This window comes from Borostomias antarcticus, assembly GCF_949987555.1.
Source record: "Borostomias antarcticus genome assembly, chromosome: 5".
In the NCBI taxonomy this organism is placed as follows: domain Eukaryota; kingdom Metazoa; phylum Chordata; class Actinopteri; order Stomiiformes; family Stomiidae; genus Borostomias; species Borostomias antarcticus.
In genome coordinates, this window is record NC_140238.1 from 8,490,114 (window position 1) to 8,506,754 (window position 16,641).

The following is a 16,641-nucleotide window of genomic DNA, read 5'->3' on the forward strand; positions in this document are numbered from 1 at the left end:
CTGTACAGTAAATGTCATAGTAAATGTCTTTGGACTGGATGTGAATGCTGTACTTCACCACTGCTTCTTTATCCCATGTCCTCCACCCCCAGGCCATTGCGGCTGAGCCCAGTGCTGGAGGTCAGGCGAGTCCTCAGGACCTCCAGGCTCTGATCAGAGAGGCCACACAGATCCTCCAGGAGCCTGTAGAGGCCATGGCTGGCCCACTAAGGACCTACAGTAAAAGACTACAGGTACACTTTTATTATAGCGCAATAGCACTGCTACATTACATTACATTACATTACATTACAGTCATTTAACAGACAGTTTTATCCAAAGCGACTAACACTATTGCATTTAACATAGGAAAAGCCAATGTACTACTACTTGCCAGAACTCACAAGTGCATCTTCTTTCTAAATCAAATCAAATCAAATCAAATACAACTTTATTTGTATAGTATTTTCCCCCCCAAAAAAGTGACTAAGAGCATAATCTAGTGCTGAAGGCAAAGTGCAAAAATAGCAATCTAAAATACAATAGGTGCTTAAAAGGGAGGATTGTTGTAGTACTTCTTGAAGAGATGAGTTTTGAGCCTGCGACCAAAGATGGGCAGCGACTCTACTGTCCTGACGTCAGAGGGCAGTTCGTTTCCCCACTGCGGGGCCAAGACAGAAAAGAGCCGTGACCGCGTCGATCGACCGCAGGGGCCTCGGAGGGACGGTGCAACCAGTCGCCCCGAGGTAGCACAGCGTAGCGGTCGGGAGGGGGTGTAGGGTTTGACCATGGCCTGGAGGTAGGAGGGGGCTGTTCCTTTCATTGCCCTGAAGGCTAGCGCCAGAGTTTTAAACTGGATGCAAGCCGCTACAGGGAGCCAGTGTAGGAAACGGAGAAGGGAAGTTGTGTGGGAGAACTTGGAGTGGTTGAATACTAGGTGAGCAGCAGCTTTCTTTATAAGTTCCAGGGGTTTAATGGCGGACGCTGGGGCCCCAGCAAGGAGGGAGTTGCAGTAGTCCAGGCGGGAGATGACCAGGGCCTGGATGAGCACCTGCGCCATTTCATCAGTGAGGAAAGGGCGAATCCTCCTAATGTTGTTGAGCATGAATCTGCAGGAGCGTATGACGGATGTGATATGTCCGGAGAACGACAGTTGGTCATCCAGGGTCACACCAGGACTACACACTGCTAGTGTGTAATATTGCTACAGTGCCTACAGGGACATTTCATTGCTATGCAGAGTAATGCTAACAGGAAATGTACTTAATGAGATAAAAAACAACAGAGCTGATTTTCCTTGTGGAATTCCCCTGCTGTGCAGTTCATGATGAGGAAGATAAAGGAGGTGGACATGGACTCCCTCACTCCCTCCCCAGAATGCTCAGCTGAAACTCTCCTGAAGCTGAAACTGGCGATGCCTGAGGTAGGGCTGCCAACGTCCCTCAGGTCGACTTAGCTTATTTAAGTGACTCATCTTAAATCTGCTTACGTTTCTTTGTGTGTGAACTTTCATTGTGTGTGTGTGTGTGTGTGTGTGTGCAGGTGATGCAGACCCTGTGCGAGGCAGAGCAGGTGTGTGTGGAGCTGCAGCAGAGCGTCTCCGGTCTGGACAGCCGCCTGGCTGAGCTGCTTCACTGGGAGACGGAGGCCCGTGAGCTTTACCAGCTCCTGAAGGCGGCGGAGCGCGGCAGGCCTCAGCGCGGCCAGAACCCCCGGGCCAGGGTACGCTTCAATCTGGTGCCGGGGGTGGGGTGGGGGGGTGGGGGGTTTCTGTAAACCTCGTTTGCCAGCACAGAATCAGAATCAGATTTACTTGCAGCCAGGTGGGTTTTTACACATACTAGGAATTGGTTCTGTACAGTTGGTGCATGACACTGATGAATGGACAGTAGACAGGGTGCAAGGACTAGATAGGACAGTGCAAAGACAGGACAGTGCAAATGATAGTACAGAGACAGGACAGTGCAAAATATATATTTTTAAAAACAACTTTCTGAGGCAGCCATCAGTGCTGGAGATGCAGGACTGGGTCTTGTCATGAACTCTTGTCCGTCTCCTCTCGTCCTCCACAGCTCCTGATTTCCCGGGGGCTGCAGCTGGAGGGCCAGGTAGTGACGGAGGAGCAGGACCTGCAGGTGATGGTGGCAGCAGGGCGGAAGAACTCTCCCCTCCAGTACCTCGGCGCCTCCGGCATGCAGGAGCGCGCCCGGAGCGCCGTGGCCCAATCACAGGTCAGCGCTCCTCCTCCTCCCATCTCCCATCCCACCTCCTCTCAACTCCTCACCATCTTCCATGTCTTCTTTTTGATTAGAATGTAATGACATAGAACACTGCTTATTTAGTCTATTAGCCTAACTCCAGCCCCTGAAGTGCACGCCCAATTTAATTTGCGAAATGCGATTCAGGGTCTGGAAAAGCTCTCTTCCAGGGAGATTTCTCGGTTGGTATTCCAACCAGGCCAATCAGCGTCTTTGAATGCGATGTCAAATTCTATGATTGGTTAGGGGATGAACTAATCGCTGACTACTCTCTCCGGCAATGCCAATCTCGGAAAACGGCTGCAATGGGAGCTTGTTCAGACTGAATAATAAAGTGAAATGAAATAGCAATTCAGTCTGAGTGTCAGACTAAGTCTTTATTAAGGTTGAACTCTTATTACAGGTAACATGCATGTTTTGTCCCGTATCACAGGAGGCGGTAGGTATGCTCAGCAGTCTGGGAGCCAGGAGAGACAGAAGCCCACCAGCAGACCAACCTCCTCCCAAGATCATTGTCCAGAAAGAGGAGGGGGCCGAGATGCAGCCCCAGAACGCCCGACAACTCTCTCCTACTCAGCCGGCAACTCCGACGTATGACCAATCAGCCTCCCAGCCGGCTGTGACACCACAACCCCAGGCCCAGTCCTGGGAGTCCCAGCCTGTACCGCAGATAGTGGTGCAGGAGTACAGTGAGGAGCAGACCAGCCCCCCGCCTCTGGCGTACAGCTATGCTCAGGCTGTGATGAAGACCACGGCGCGGCCTCAGTCGCCCCCGGAGCCGCAGGCTCAGGCTCATCTCCATCAGGCCCCCACCAAGACGCAGGCCCAACCGCCGTCTCAGAGAGAGAGAGAGAAACCACCGATGCCACCGACGCATCAGCAGCAGCATGCCTCTCAACAACAACAACAACAACAACAACAACAACAACAACCATCCTCTCAGACACAACCACAGTCTCAAAAGCAGACCCCAGCCCAGTCTCAGATGCAAGGCCAGAGGCCGGCCGAACCTTGGCCGCCCACCCAACACCCGACACAGGCCCAGAAACAGGCTCCCTCCCAGCTGCCTCCACAGAAGCAGACTTTTACCCCAGAGGAGCTCCAGAGCAGGAAAGCCCAAGCTAGGAAGAACAGACCTTGGCTCCAGAAGGAGGCCCAGGATCAGGACCACCAGCCTCCAGTACAGGTTCTGGTCCAGGCCCCTTCACCTCCAGCACAGGTCCAAACTCAGCAGGAGAAACAGGTTCCGGTCCAGGTGGTCCCGCAGCACACGGGGACCCCCAGACCCCAGCCCGAGGCTCAAGCGAAGGCAGCGACACCTTATCAGCCACAGCCCACCGTGGCCCATGCTCAGCAACAGTCTGCTGCCCATGGTGAAGCCCAACCTGTGAGAAAGGGCCCTTCTCAACCACAATCAATGGCTCAAACTCAACCTCAACCCCAAGCTCGGGCTCAGGCCCAACCACAGCCCCTACCTGCCGGTCAATCACAGATTGTTACCTCCCCTCATCCCCAGCTGCAGATGATGTCTCAGTCTAAGATGACCCAAGGTCAACAACAACAACAACAACAGCAACAACAACAACAACAACAACAACAACAACAACAACAACAACAACAACAACAACAACAGCAGCAACAACAACAGGTCAAGGCTCAGACCCAGCCTCAACCAAAGACTCAGCCACAGCCTCAGGGCCCCATGAAGCCACAGGTTCAGGCTGAAACCCAGGCAAAGATGCAGGTTGAGACCCAGGCTCAGACTCAAGCCCAGGCCCAGGCCCAGAGGCAAGTGCAAGTCCAGCACCAGACCCAGGCCCCGGTTCACCCATGGGCTCCAGTCATACCTCAGTCACTCATGCCGACCCGCCCCCAGGCTCCAGTCCAGCCTCCGGCCTACCCCCAGGGCTATCCCCTGGCTCAGTCTTCACCCCAGGGCTATCCCCTTGCCCAGTCTCCATCCCAGGTCTATCCTCTGGCTCAACCTCCCCTTGGTCAGTCTCCACCCCGGGGCTATCCCTTGGCTCAGTCACCACCCCAGCAATGGCCCCAGATAAGACCCGAGTCACCCACCCCGACTTACCCCCAGACCAGGGGCTGCTCACAGCCACTGTCCCCAGTACGAGTTCAGTCTCCCCTGGCTCAGTCTCCATCCCAGGCCTATCCTCAGCCCATGGGGCTGGCTGGCTATTCACCGGTCCAGTCTCCACCGCCACAGCAGTGGGCCCCTATCAGGCCTCAGCCAGTGCCCCATGGACAACCTCAGACTGGGGGACCCTATGCCCAGGGTCAAGCCCAACCGTGGATCCAACCTCAAACTCAAATGCGTCCCCAGGGCCACATGATGCAACAGCAGCCTCAGATTAGAGCCTATAACCTCCAGGCTCAGCAGAGCCAGTTCCAGCCTCAATCTTGGGGGCAGCCCCAACCCCAGCCCCAGCCCCAGCACCAATCCTATCCTCAGCCTCAGCCCCAACCCTATCCTCAATCCCAGCCTCAAGCTCAGCCTTACCCCCAGTCCCAGCACCAACCCTACCCCCAACTCCAGACACATTTCCAGATAAAGCCTCAGACCCAGGCCCAGCCCCTTCCTCAACACCAAGGCCATCTAAAGCAGCCCCAACCCCAGACCCAGCAGCAGCCAGAACCCGTTCCTCAACCTCTGCCCCAGCCCCAACCCCAGCATCAGCCCCAGACCCAACAGCAGTCAAAACCCCTTCCTCAAACCCAAGCCTATCTGAGGGAGCTTCAACCCCGACCCCACCACCATCCCCAGACCCAACAGCAACCCAAACCCCAGCACCATCCCCAGACCCAACAGCAATCCAAACCCCTAGCTCAACCTCTGCCCCAGCCCCAGACCCACCAGCAACCCCAACCCCAACCCCAACTCAAAACCCAACCCCAGACCCACCAGCAACCTCAACCCAAATCCCAGCAGCAGCCCCAGCCCCAGACCCACCAGCAACCCCAACCCCAACTCAAATCCCAACCCCAGACCCACCAGCAACCTCAACCCCAACTCAAACCCCAACCCCAGACCCACCAACAGCCTCAACCCCAGCCCAAACCCCAGCATCAGCCCCAGGCCCAGCCTCAGCCTCAGCCCCAGCCCCAGCCCGAGCCCCAGGCCCAGGCCCAGGCCCAGGCCCAGGCCCAGGCCCAGGCCCAGGCCCAGCCTCAGCCCCAGCCCCAGCCCCAGCCCCAGCCCCAGCCCCAGCCCCAGCCCCAGCCCCAGCCCCAGCCCCAGGCCCAGGCCCAGATCCAGGCCCAGCCCCAGCCCCAGCCCCAGCCCCTCTACCTGCCCCATGTCCTTCCTCAGTCCCCGCCGGAGTCTCCAGAACTTCATCTCAAGCCCCCAGCCCTGGCCCAGGCCCCTCCCCAGGCCTACACGGAGGCCTACACCAAGGCCCAGGCCCTGGTCAGGAATAGGTTTGAAGAGGCCAAGCACTGCCTGCAGGAGCACATCCTGGAGGCCATCAACGTCTTCAAGGACAAACACATATCTCTGGAGCAAGCCTCGGTCAAAGAGGTAATCACTACGATGAACCCATCTTTCATTTTTTCAAGTCATTGGGCTGTGTGTCTCTTGTCAGTCTTAACATGTGTCTGTCCCTCGCTGCTCCCAGGAGACCCTGCGGACTCTGGACCCCGAGCTGCTGGAGGAGTTCCTGAGAGCCGCGGAGGGCATGGAGGCCTTCTGCACTCTGCCTCAGCTCCGAGACATGGAGTTCTTCACCCAGTCTGTCAGGACGCAGTGGGAGGTAGGCTGTGAGCTCCCTGCGTTGGAATTTTATTATCACATATGTGATTAGTGCCAGAGGTAGTGAAGTGTGTGTATGGAATTTCTACTTAATGTGATGCTTGAAATGTATTGACGATGTGTTAGATGTGAGAGTTCATTTTCATGGATTTTCATGAGTGTGTTTTTGTGTGTGTGTGTGTGCTTTGTACTGTAATTCATACAGGTGTGAGCACTGTAACTCCTAACAAAATTCATGTCATGTCATGTCTGATTGCCTTTGATTTTGTCATCTACTGTAGGCTGTGAGAGCTGAGATAAAGGCCTTTTTACAACATATGAGATTTGAACTAAAGCGAAAAGACTTTATTAGTGCTGCCTTGCAATCTGAGATGCACTTTAACACAAAATTATCACCCAAAGCCCAGGTAATGAAAACTTACTCGCTAACCTCCTTGCATGTTTTAGTGGATGGGATTACAGGTGTACATGCTATTTCCTTTTCCTCCGTGAAGGTCCTATCACTATCTATTGGTGGTGGTACAGCAATCCCATTTCTCTGGTGCATGTTTAGAGAATTAATTTTTGTCCTTTTCTTAGTTTGCCATTATAAAATCCCCTGCCTGCCCCCTTCCCCCCCACCCCCCATAAAACCAGCTGTTTTAAACACCGGCTGTGAAGAAGGTTGCTTTGGATAGAAGTGTCTGCTAAATGACTAAAATGTAGGTAAAACTAACAAATCTCTCCTCTCCTGTGGGCTGCTGCCCCCTGTTGGGTTATTGGTTGCGGTACAGTACTGGTAGTTGTACTCTAATGACCGTCGCGGCCCGCTGCTGTTGCCGCAGGCGTGTTTCTCGGCGGAGGGCAGCCTTGCGCAGGCTGGGCAGCACCTGGAGGCCCTGAAGGAGCTGTGCGACACGCTGAGCCCCGAGGACGCCCACCGTCTGGCGCAGGCTCAGCTCCGCGAGTGTGAGAAGAGGCTGGCCGCCATTCAGCGCCAGTTCAGCGGGGACAGGGACACGCCGCCACCATCTCCCGACGCAGGGTGAGACACTGCAGAGTCAGGACAGAGTTTGAGTCTGAAAGACACTGTTTACAGTCCGATCCTGACAGTTGTTTCTGTTCTGTCCATCAGGATCTTGGCTGATGTCAGTCAAGACCTGACACCTCAGAAGGAGTCCGCCATGAAGACTGATAAACCTCACAGCCCAGCTGAGGTACGGCATAAAACATTCAGCTGGAACATTCAATAGAGAGTTACAGTGGTTTGAAAGGATCGCCTATTAAATCATTACCCCTGTCTCAGGTTTCAAAGGTGATTGTGAAGATGAGTTCTTTTGAGAAGAAGGAGATTGAGAAGCAGACTGTTGCTGTCACCGAGGGGGATTCTGCCAAGAAAGAAGCTGTAGAAAGGTAGACATACTATATCCTGGATACAGAAACTGTCTTAAAGTTATGGAGGTACCATTGTAGCACTACACTTCAAATGTGGCAAATTAATTTGATGTATTCCCTTAGATATGAGACATCTAAGAGGGTTCTACAGGCTCAGCTAGCCAAGACTGAGCAGAGCTTCCAGAAAGATCTCCCCTCCGACTCATCAGTCTCTCTCAAAGACCTGCACTCACGACTTCAGGAAATACAGGTACTTTCTTACCCAACTGGCGAATTCCCATTTTGTTTTTTTGAAACTTTTCTGAATATTGACAACGTCTCTCTCGCCGCCCAGGCCTTGAGACACGAGGCAAAGTATCTGTGGTCTGAGTACGGGAACCAGGCCTCCCAGGTGTCCCAGCTAGGGAACGACGGCAGCACCGTGGAGCGAGAGAGAGCCGAGCTCCAGGACCGATGGCGCCGGCAGCAGGCCAGCCTGCAGAGGAGAGGCAGCTCCCTGGGCGCTGCCCTCCGGCAGATTGACTCCACCGAGAACCACATGGTGGACTTCTCCGAACGTCTAGATCGCTTTATCAGGCAGCCCAAGGATATCAACGCCTTCGCGCTGGCCAACACCAACATCCTGACTGACATCAAGGTAAATAACGGCAATGCAATTCACCCAGCATCTGGCTTGAATTATTCTGCCTTACTTTAGAACGGGACAAAGGTCATGACAGCATTCTTATCCTTGAATTAAGTATACACTTCAACCTCTTCAGTCGTTTTCCTTATCTGTCTGTACCCCCTCTCTGACGTCACAGGACCTAGATGAGAGCATTCAGAGTGAGCTGGACCAACTGTCCAGGTTCGACTCCGAGCCCAGCGAGCTGGACTCCAGGGATCACTCGCTGCTGGCCCGTGAGGTGGAGGCCCACAGGAACAGCCTGGACCAGCTCCGGCAGCAGGTCCTCAAGAGCGAGGCGGCCGCACGGGCCCTGGACCGCTTCCTCATGTCCCTGCGCACCGTGGAGCAGGACATAACCGGCGTGCAGGGCGTCCCCTGTAGCGACGCCGTCGTACTGCAGGACAGCCGCTCTAAGCTGGCCCTGATTGGGCAGAGCGTAGGCAGCCTCAGGGACAAGGCCCCCCAGCTGGACCTGCTGCTCCAGGGGGCCCGGCTGTCGGTGACCAGGGACGGGTCCCCAGCCTCCTGCCTGGACATGGTGTCCTCCCTGGTGCGGCGGCTGGAAGAGGCCGATGGGCGCCTGGCCTCCCAGCAGAAGGGCATGCAGAGGGAGCAGGAGACCAAGTCCCTGGGCCTGAAGAGGAGGACCCTGCTGGGGGAGCTGAGGAAGGTGCAGCAGGCCGCCGAAAGGCAGGGGCTGAAGGAGCCCACCATGCCCGCTGTGCAGCAGAGGTGAGTGTGTGTGTGTGTGTGTGTGTGTGTGTGTGTGTGTGTGCGTGTGCATGCGTTTGTGTGTTAGGACAATGTCTTTTAATGACAACAACTATATTTGAGCAAATAAGATGGGTAAAAATGTCTTAAAAAAAACCTTACCACCTTACCAAGATACGTGACTCTATCCTGCCCTCTCCAGGTTACGAGGCCTGTCTGACCTCGAGGGCCAGCTGGAGTCCCAGCGCTCAGAGCTCCAGTGGCTCCGGGAGGCCCATGGGAGCCAGCAGGGAGGACAAAACCCGCTGCAGGAGCTGGAGGCCCAGTGGGAGGACAGCCAGAGGGCTGTGTCCGACAGGTAGGGAGGAGGAGGGGTAGAGGGGGGAGATGGAGAGATGAAAAAGGGATGAGATACAGTAGGAGCGAGAGTCTGTATAATTGTAGCCAGAAGTCTCAGTACAGTATACTGTAGGTCAAAATTATACACCCTGTAATAAGTCACAGTTATGTAGCAAGTAATAGTAATATTTGTGTTTTTTTCCTTGGCAGACAAGAGCAGTGCAGTGTCCTGTTGCAACTGCTGAAGAAGTTCCAGAGCTGTCGTAGTTACCTCAGCAACACCATGCAGAGGGCGGAGCAAACTATCAGTGAACAGGCTTCCTACATGGGCAAGGACAACCTGCAGAGGCTCATAGCTAAGGTGAGTCCCCCCGAGCCTTATCCACACATACACACACACAGACACACAGACACACACACACACACACACACACACACACATACACACACACATACGCACACACACACACACACACACACACACACACACACACACACACACACACAGACACATACACACACCTCCTTGATTCTGCATGATCTGAATCATGTTTGTATTATTAGTATGTAGTATAGCATGTATTAACCACTAGATGGCAGACACTACCTCGGATAATATGTTCTGTGTGTGTGTGAGTGTGTGTGTGTGTGTGTGTGTGTGTGTGTGTGTGTGTGTGTGTGTGTGTGCACGAGTGCACGCGTACTTGCTTGTGTGTGTTGTGCGTGTGTGTGTATGTGTGTTTGCGCATGTGTGTGTGTGTGTCCAGGTCCACGGTATCAAGGAGGATCTGAGCAGTCTCGGAGCAGCCGTGGAGGAGATCAGGGGTGTGTGCAGACAGCTGCAGTCCCACCTGAAGAAGATCCCTGACTGTAACGAGGCTCCGTTTGAGGCCGAGGCAGACGCTCTGGTGGACTGCTGGCTGGATGTAAGAGCCTAGTCTATACGACATGAGCCTGCGCTCCACTTAGCCAGATTTGAACTTAACCTTTAAGTGCACTAACCCCTTTTACAAGTGATAAAGAAATCTGTCTCTAATAACTTGTCTTTCAAATTGTGACTCTCCCCAATATGTCAGTAGCCTCACCTAAGTGGAAGTCAGTGTCTACCTGAAAGAATAAGAGCTTTTACACCTAAGCAGCTTCTCTGAAGTCCATTACATACACCTGTTAGTCCTCTACAGAACTTTGAAACCCATCCTCACACCGTAGTGTCATTGTGTGTCTTGGGGCCCCAGGTGACAGAGAAGACTGACTCCTACATGGATAACCTGCAAGTGGGCCTGGAGCTGTGGGACAAGCAGCTGATGCTGGGGGTAGAGGTGGAAGGCTGGGCAGCGGCCAAACTGGCCCTGTTCGCAGAGAGCCACCCTTTTCAATGCGAACAAGAGGTCCTCGCCATGAGGGTAAAGACATTCAGTTTCAATACATTCAGTTTCAATACAGGTCCTCTCGCAAACTGTGATCTTAAAGGCTAGTCTAATTATTGAATTACTGCTATTGATATACTGTGCTTCAAAGGCGCTGAAGCACAAACTACAGACCTCTCAAAACAAACTAATGAGAGTAATTTTGCAGTTAGGTTCCCTGCCTACATTGGAAGGAGTCGCTTCCAAGAATTCAATTGTTAGGATAAACCCCTTGAGATGAATCATCTCGTTTTCGAGGGGGTCCTAAATGGCTACTGGTTGAAGCCAGGGTATCTCAGGTCAAACTCCTGCTACACAGGATAAGTTATGGAGCTCCTAGTTATGTGTGACTATTTCCCACAGGTCATAGATGTACATGGTCATAAAACTAGAATCTTCATTGCCAACCTGTGTCTTAGATTTAAGACCAGTGCAGGGAGACATATCTTTCTGGCTTCGCGGGCCAGGGAATGGAATGGTCTACCTCTGGGGTTCAAAACAAATCCTAATCCATGCGGATTTAAACTTGGGGTGATAAAATGTCTGATGCGTAGAGTCCTTGCAATTTCTATTTTTATTGCATTGTTGTATGGTGTGTGTAAATATGAATAGTGCAGTGTAAATCATTTGTAAACTGCCAATCATATGTTGCAGTACTTTTAATGCTGTCAGTATAGTCATATACCGCCAACTTGCTGTGCCATCTGAATGAAAGTACCACAATGGAAATACGTTTTTAGTTTTACTTTGTTCATCCTCAATGATTGTAGTCATACATAAATATCCTTGGTGTATTATTAATGTCAAACAAATAAACTTTTTTTTATTTTTTATCCTTTGCTCGCTGTTTCCTCAGGATGAGATTCATGCTCATGAGGAGAACATTGAACGCTTCCAGAGGAAGTCCATAGAGATTAAGGAACTACTACAAAGCCAAGAGGCCCCACTGGAGCTGCAGGTGAGTGTTGACCCAGCTATAGCACTAACCATATATATACAGCTCTCCTGTAGGAGATTGGAATCCTCATGCACTTTGACCCCGCCCTCCCCCAGGTGATTGAGACCCAGCTGGGGAAGAGGATGGAGCAGGTGAAGGAGCTCTTCTCGGACAGCGCCGAAGTCTTCCAGGAGCTGGTCGCTGTGAAGAGAAAGTTGTCCGAGAGGATGGCGGAGAGCCAGTCCGCCCTGCAAACCATCCAGTCCTCGATCTGCATTCTCACTGCATCGGGAGACCCGCGGACTCAGGCCCAGATAGAGGTCAGAGGCGCAGTATTGAGGGAACGTCGCATGTACAGATCATATGGCACCGCAGGCTGAACGGAGCCTGACTGGCTTTGTTGTCTCCAGGCTGACCTGCGTTGTGCTGTGTGTTGCGCTGCAGGATCTGTGCGAGCGTCTGCGGGTCCAGGAGGAGCAGGCGGCGTCCGTGCTGAAGGAGGTGGGCCTGGTGTCCAGTGTGGCCAGCCCCCAGGTGCTGCAGGCCCTGTCCGCAGACTGCAGCCGGCTCAGGGAGGCCGTCTCGGACACCAAGGACATGATCCACCAGAAGATGGAGGAGGGAGAGAGGGGCCTTCTCAAGGTCATCAGCGGTAAGAGAGGTCGCTTGTCGCAAATGGCACAGAACTCTCGTGTCCGTGTCCTGTTGAGATGTCATACACAAGTCCCCACGGTGGTGAAAGGCTAAAAGCCTAAACCGGGCCACATTATGTATCATAAATTAGGTCCTCCTCACGTTCTTCTTGTCCGGTCTTACTCTCTGTCCTCCTCCCTCAGATGAGAGCCAGTCGTTTGAAGAATGGTTCCAAGATCTCCAGCTGTCCGTCAACGAGTGCTTTGAGAACCCCGAGCGCAGACAGGACGTGGAGGTGTCCTTGCAAAGACTCACAGTAAGTTATATACACCTCATACAATCACATCTAGTGGAATCGATCAGCAAAGATACCAGGGGGTGTGAAACGTTAATACTGAGGTTTCTCTACCTGCTGTCCACAAGGGTTTCTTGGCCTCCGAGGCTGGGGAGAAGCGCCTGGGTGTGCTGAGAGAGCGTCTTGCGACGGGGCGAGGGCAGGTCCCCCCTCAGACGCTCCCCCAGCTCGCCGCCTGGCTGCAGGAGCAGGAGGAGGAGCTGGCCACCTTCAGAGCCCACTGCCAGGGAAGGCAGGGCCAGCTGGAATCAGTCCTCAAGACCCTCGACAGGTAAGGACCGTCACTGTACTTTCGGCTAGAAAGACTTGAGACTGAGGATGTCATGGCTATTAGCCACATAACGGGTCGGGTCAACATGTTCCACGTGTGTTGCCGTTCTCCAGTCTTCAGAAGGAACATGACCGGTTCCGCGAGTGGCTCCAGGCCAGGGAACACCAGACAGTGGATGGAGAGCAACTCGACAATCTCCTCAAGGACATCCACAAGCACAGGTAACGCCCACGATCCTTGGCTACTGGAGATTTGTGGTATACGGTTATCGCCCTTCATTTAAGAAGTTCCGAGGGTGATTCTGAGGACCGTACGTTCTCTGCATTGCAGCGAGAGTGCGGAGGCCCTGGGTGGTCTGTTGACGTCCGTACGGAGGCAGGGCGTGAGGGCAGACAGCCTTCTGAAGGACGGCGACAACCTCCTGCAGCGGTACCGCAACCTCGAAGCCAGACTGCAGCGCCAGGCCGAGGCCCGGAGCGCCCTGGAGGTGGAGTGTCGAGGGTTCGACACCCAGGGAGAGAGCACAAGAGCTTGGGTCAGAGACCTGCAGCAACGCCTCCACTCCCAGAGCAGCCAGCCCCAGAACCAGGAGATGATACCCACAGCACAGGTCAGTGTGTTAGGAGCTGTTGGAAATCTGGATTCCAATCTGGAAATCTGAATACTGTATGGAGGTAGATGTCTTTTGAAGCTGGATAGTCATTAATGTAGTTTCCTTAATTATATTATGTCTCTGTCCTCAGGCCGTCCTGAACTGCAGACCAGAGGGAGACTCTAAGCTGCAGGACTTGAGGAGACGAGGCCAGAGTCTGTGTGAACATCAGGACCTGGAGGAGAGCAAGAGAAGAGAGTTCCAGCAGGCGGTGAGAGACGTGGAGGAGGAGTGGAGGAGAGTCCTGCAGGCTTCTGAAGAGGCGCTCCACAAGGCTGAGAGGCAGAGCGCTCTGGAGGGCCAGTTCAGAGCCTTTGAAAGCCTGAAGGACGGCTACAGGACCTGGGTCAGAGAACGACAGCAGCGCCTGCATTCTCTAAGTGCTCAGGCCGAGATTGAAGACACACTGCACACGACGCAGGTTAGTCCACTACTATTGAACGGTTTCAATTGTTTAATGTAATCTCCCTTAAAAAACAACTACCGTAATTGTGGTATTTTTCTTACTTTATTTGTCTGTGTCTGTCAGGCCGTCCTGAGCAACAGACCAGAGGGAGACTCTCAGCTACAGGACTTGAGGAGACAAGGCCAGAGTCTGTGTGAACATCAGGACCTAGAGGAGAGCAAGAGAAGAGAGGTCCAGCAGGCGGTCAGAGACGTGGAGGAGGAGGGGAGGAGAGTCCTACAGGCCGCACAAGATAGGCTGGATCAGGCTGAGGCAAAAAGTGTCCTGGATAGAGACTCAACAGCATTTGAGACCCAGCGAGAACACATCCAGTCTTGGATCCGAAACCAGAAACAGCACCTACAGTCATTGGGCAGCCACATGCAGATTGAAGAAAAACTGCATACAACAAAGGTCAATATGCAGATGCTGCCCCGTTTTAAGGAACTAAATATGACATTTACCTCAGAATGTCAACATTGGCTTTTATATTACGTTCCATGGCTTGTCTTTCAACATTTTGTGATGGTTCGTTAGGTTTAGCCTGCGATGCTTCCCAGTCTTAGCTCTGTGTGTGTTTCTGTATTCAGGCCATTGTGAGCTGCAGACCAGAGGGAGACTCTAAGCTGCAGGACCTGAGGAGACGAGGCCAGAGTCTGTGTGAACATCAGGGCCTGGAGGAGAGCAAGAGAAGAGAGATCCAGCAGGCGGTCAGAGACTTGGAGGAGGAGTGGAGGAAAGTACTGCAGGCTGCCGAGGAGGCTCTCCACAAGGCAGGGGTCCTGGAGAAGGACTTCAGAGCATTTGAAACTCAGAAGAAAAACATCTACAGCTGGATTGGAGACCAGCTGCAACGTCTCCAGTCTCTGAGCAGTCAAGCCAAAACTGAAGAGAAGCTAAACACAGTGCAGGTCAGTCTTGTCCAGCTGATAATGATTAGAAAACCTGACACAATATTATGTATGTGAGTTGCCTACAGAATATTACATTTCAGAGAGTTTAAACGGGCATGGTTACTTTGCTTTTGGTTTAAGCTTTTACCTCAGGATTTACAAAGTACATCACTCTCTCTCTGTCCTCAGGCCGTCCTGAGCTGCAGACCAGAGGGAGACTCGAAGCTGCAGGACTTGAGGAGACGAGGCCAGAGTCTGTGTGAACGTCAGGACCTGGAGGAGAGTAAGAGAAGAGAGGTCCAGCAGGCGGTCAGAGACTTGGAGGAGGAGTGGAGGAGAGTCCTGCAGGCTGCCGAGGAGGCTCTGGGTCAGGCACAGATTCAGGGAGCCCTGGAGAAGGAGATGAGAGGTTTTGAAATGTTTAAGGAAAACATTATGGCCTGGGTCAAAAACCTGCAGAAATATCTGGTCTCTCTGGACAGCCAGAACAAAACTGAGGACAAACTGAAGACAGCGCAGGTAGGGCTAGACCTTCTTAGACTATCCACCGATTTCTGGGTGTTCACAGTAGGTCTGAGGTTACACAATCTGTTTTGTTCCTCAGGCCGTCCTGCGCTGCAGACGAGAGGGAGACTCGAAGCGTCAGGACTTGAGGAGACGAGGCCAGAGTCTGTGTGAACGCCAGGACCTGGAGGAGAGCAAGAGAAGAGAGATCCAGCAGGCGGTCAGAGACGTGGAGGAGGAGTGGAGGAGAGTCCTGCAGGCTGCCGAAGAGGCGCTCTGCAAGGCCGAGAGGCAGAGCGTTCTGGAATGCCAGTACAGAGCCTTTGAAAGCCAGAAGAAAAGCACCCAATCCTGGATCGGAGACCAGCAGCTACGTCTCCGGACAGTGGGCAGTCAGGGGAAGACTGAAGAAAGACTCCACACAGCACAGGTCAGTCAGTATACAACTACTGCCACTTTGGATGAAAATAACCTTTGAAGCAACATCTCTTTAGATGCTGGCTCAGGGTCATTGCTGTTGTTTGCCTTCTGACCTCTTTGCCTTTCTCTTCAGACCATCCTGAGCTGCAGACCAGAGGGAGACTCTCAGCTGCAGGAGTTGACGAGGCGAGGCCAGAGTCTGTGTGAACATCAGGACCTGGAAGAGAGCAAGAGAAGAGAGGTCCAGCAGGCGGTCAGAGACGTGGAGGAGGAGTGGAGGAGAGTCCTGCAGGCTGCTGAGGAGGCCCGGCGCCAGGCGGAGGTCCAGTACTTCATCTTCCGGGAGCTGCAGGCCTTCCAGGCTCAGGTGGAGAGCAGCAGGACCTGGCTCAGAGAGCTGCAGCAGCGCACACGCTCTCTGGGCACTGGGACCCGGGGCAGCCAGGCTCAGCTGGAGGACAGGCTGAACAGAGCACAGGTGAAACATCTTGGGAACACAATATTTTAACATCAATTTAAAGGAGTAGTTTGGTATTTAGTATTATAAGCCCTGTTATAAGGTTATTTACTATCATATACTTTACAACGGTCCATATCAACATTTTGACAGACTGCACTCTTGAGATATTAGTGCTCATTGCTCATGTCACAGGTACTGTAGGTATACAATGGATCTCTATGAGCTAAATACCAAACTACTCCGCTAAGGCGCTAAGAATACATGTATTGCAATATCTTTACTGTGGGTTATACTGTACCTCTCCGAGTAAGTTGGGATGTTATCCTCAGGCCGTCCTGAGCTGCAGACCAGAGGGAGACTCTAAGCTGCAGGACTTGAGGAGACGAGGCCAGAGTCTGTGTGAACATCAGGACCTGGAGGAGAGCAAGAGAAGAGAGGTCCAGCAGACAGTCAGAGACGTGGAGGAGGAGTGGAGGAGAGTCCTGCAGGCTGCCGAGGAGGGACACAGGTACTGCGACGCTACCATGACTGTCTACTGTCAACTATAAGTGTCGTCCATGTACCATGTCATACC

The 16,641-nt window shown here is 53.1% G+C and overlaps 1 protein-coding gene across 1 annotated transcript in view; it reads left to right on the top strand.

Moving 5' to 3' along the window:
- The window catches only part of syne2b (spectrin repeat containing, nuclear envelope 2b), a gene marked incomplete at both ends in the record, with an annotated part of 88,478 nt that overhangs the window by 12,016 nt on the left and 59,821 nt on the right, over positions 1-16,641 (top strand). Inside the window, 33 exons of the mRNA XM_084438440.1 lie at positions 93-233; positions 1,301-1,402; positions 1,522-1,701; positions 2,052-2,210; positions 2,671-3,624; positions 4,573-4,887; positions 5,512-5,769; positions 5,867-6,001; positions 6,282-6,407; positions 6,825-7,024; positions 7,115-7,196; positions 7,286-7,392; positions 7,498-7,624; positions 7,709-8,011; positions 8,178-8,773; positions 8,955-9,110; positions 9,302-9,452; positions 9,859-10,017; positions 10,327-10,494; positions 11,354-11,455; positions 11,551-11,754; positions 11,879-12,086; positions 12,271-12,383; positions 12,491-12,693; positions 12,807-12,914; positions 13,024-13,303; positions 13,437-13,766; positions 13,875-14,063; positions 14,381-14,701; positions 14,873-15,202; positions 15,288-15,617; positions 15,741-16,085; positions 16,397-16,575. Coding sequence (XP_084294566.1) covers positions 93-233; positions 1,301-1,402; positions 1,522-1,701; positions 2,052-2,210; positions 2,671-3,624; positions 4,573-4,887; positions 5,512-5,769; positions 5,867-6,001; positions 6,282-6,407; positions 6,825-7,024; positions 7,115-7,196; positions 7,286-7,392; positions 7,498-7,624; positions 7,709-8,011; positions 8,178-8,773; positions 8,955-9,110; positions 9,302-9,452; positions 9,859-10,017; positions 10,327-10,494; positions 11,354-11,455; positions 11,551-11,754; positions 11,879-12,086; positions 12,271-12,383; positions 12,491-12,693; positions 12,807-12,914; positions 13,024-13,303; positions 13,437-13,766; positions 13,875-14,063; positions 14,381-14,701; positions 14,873-15,202; positions 15,288-15,617; positions 15,741-16,085; positions 16,397-16,575 — 7,661 coding nt within the window. The remainder of the gene's footprint in view (positions 1-92; positions 234-1,300; positions 1,403-1,521; positions 1,702-2,051; positions 2,211-2,670; positions 3,625-4,572; positions 4,888-5,511; positions 5,770-5,866; positions 6,002-6,281; positions 6,408-6,824; positions 7,025-7,114; positions 7,197-7,285; positions 7,393-7,497; positions 7,625-7,708; positions 8,012-8,177; positions 8,774-8,954; positions 9,111-9,301; positions 9,453-9,858; positions 10,018-10,326; positions 10,495-11,353; positions 11,456-11,550; positions 11,755-11,878; positions 12,087-12,270; positions 12,384-12,490; positions 12,694-12,806; positions 12,915-13,023; positions 13,304-13,436; positions 13,767-13,874; positions 14,064-14,380; positions 14,702-14,872; positions 15,203-15,287; positions 15,618-15,740; positions 16,086-16,396; positions 16,576-16,641) is intronic.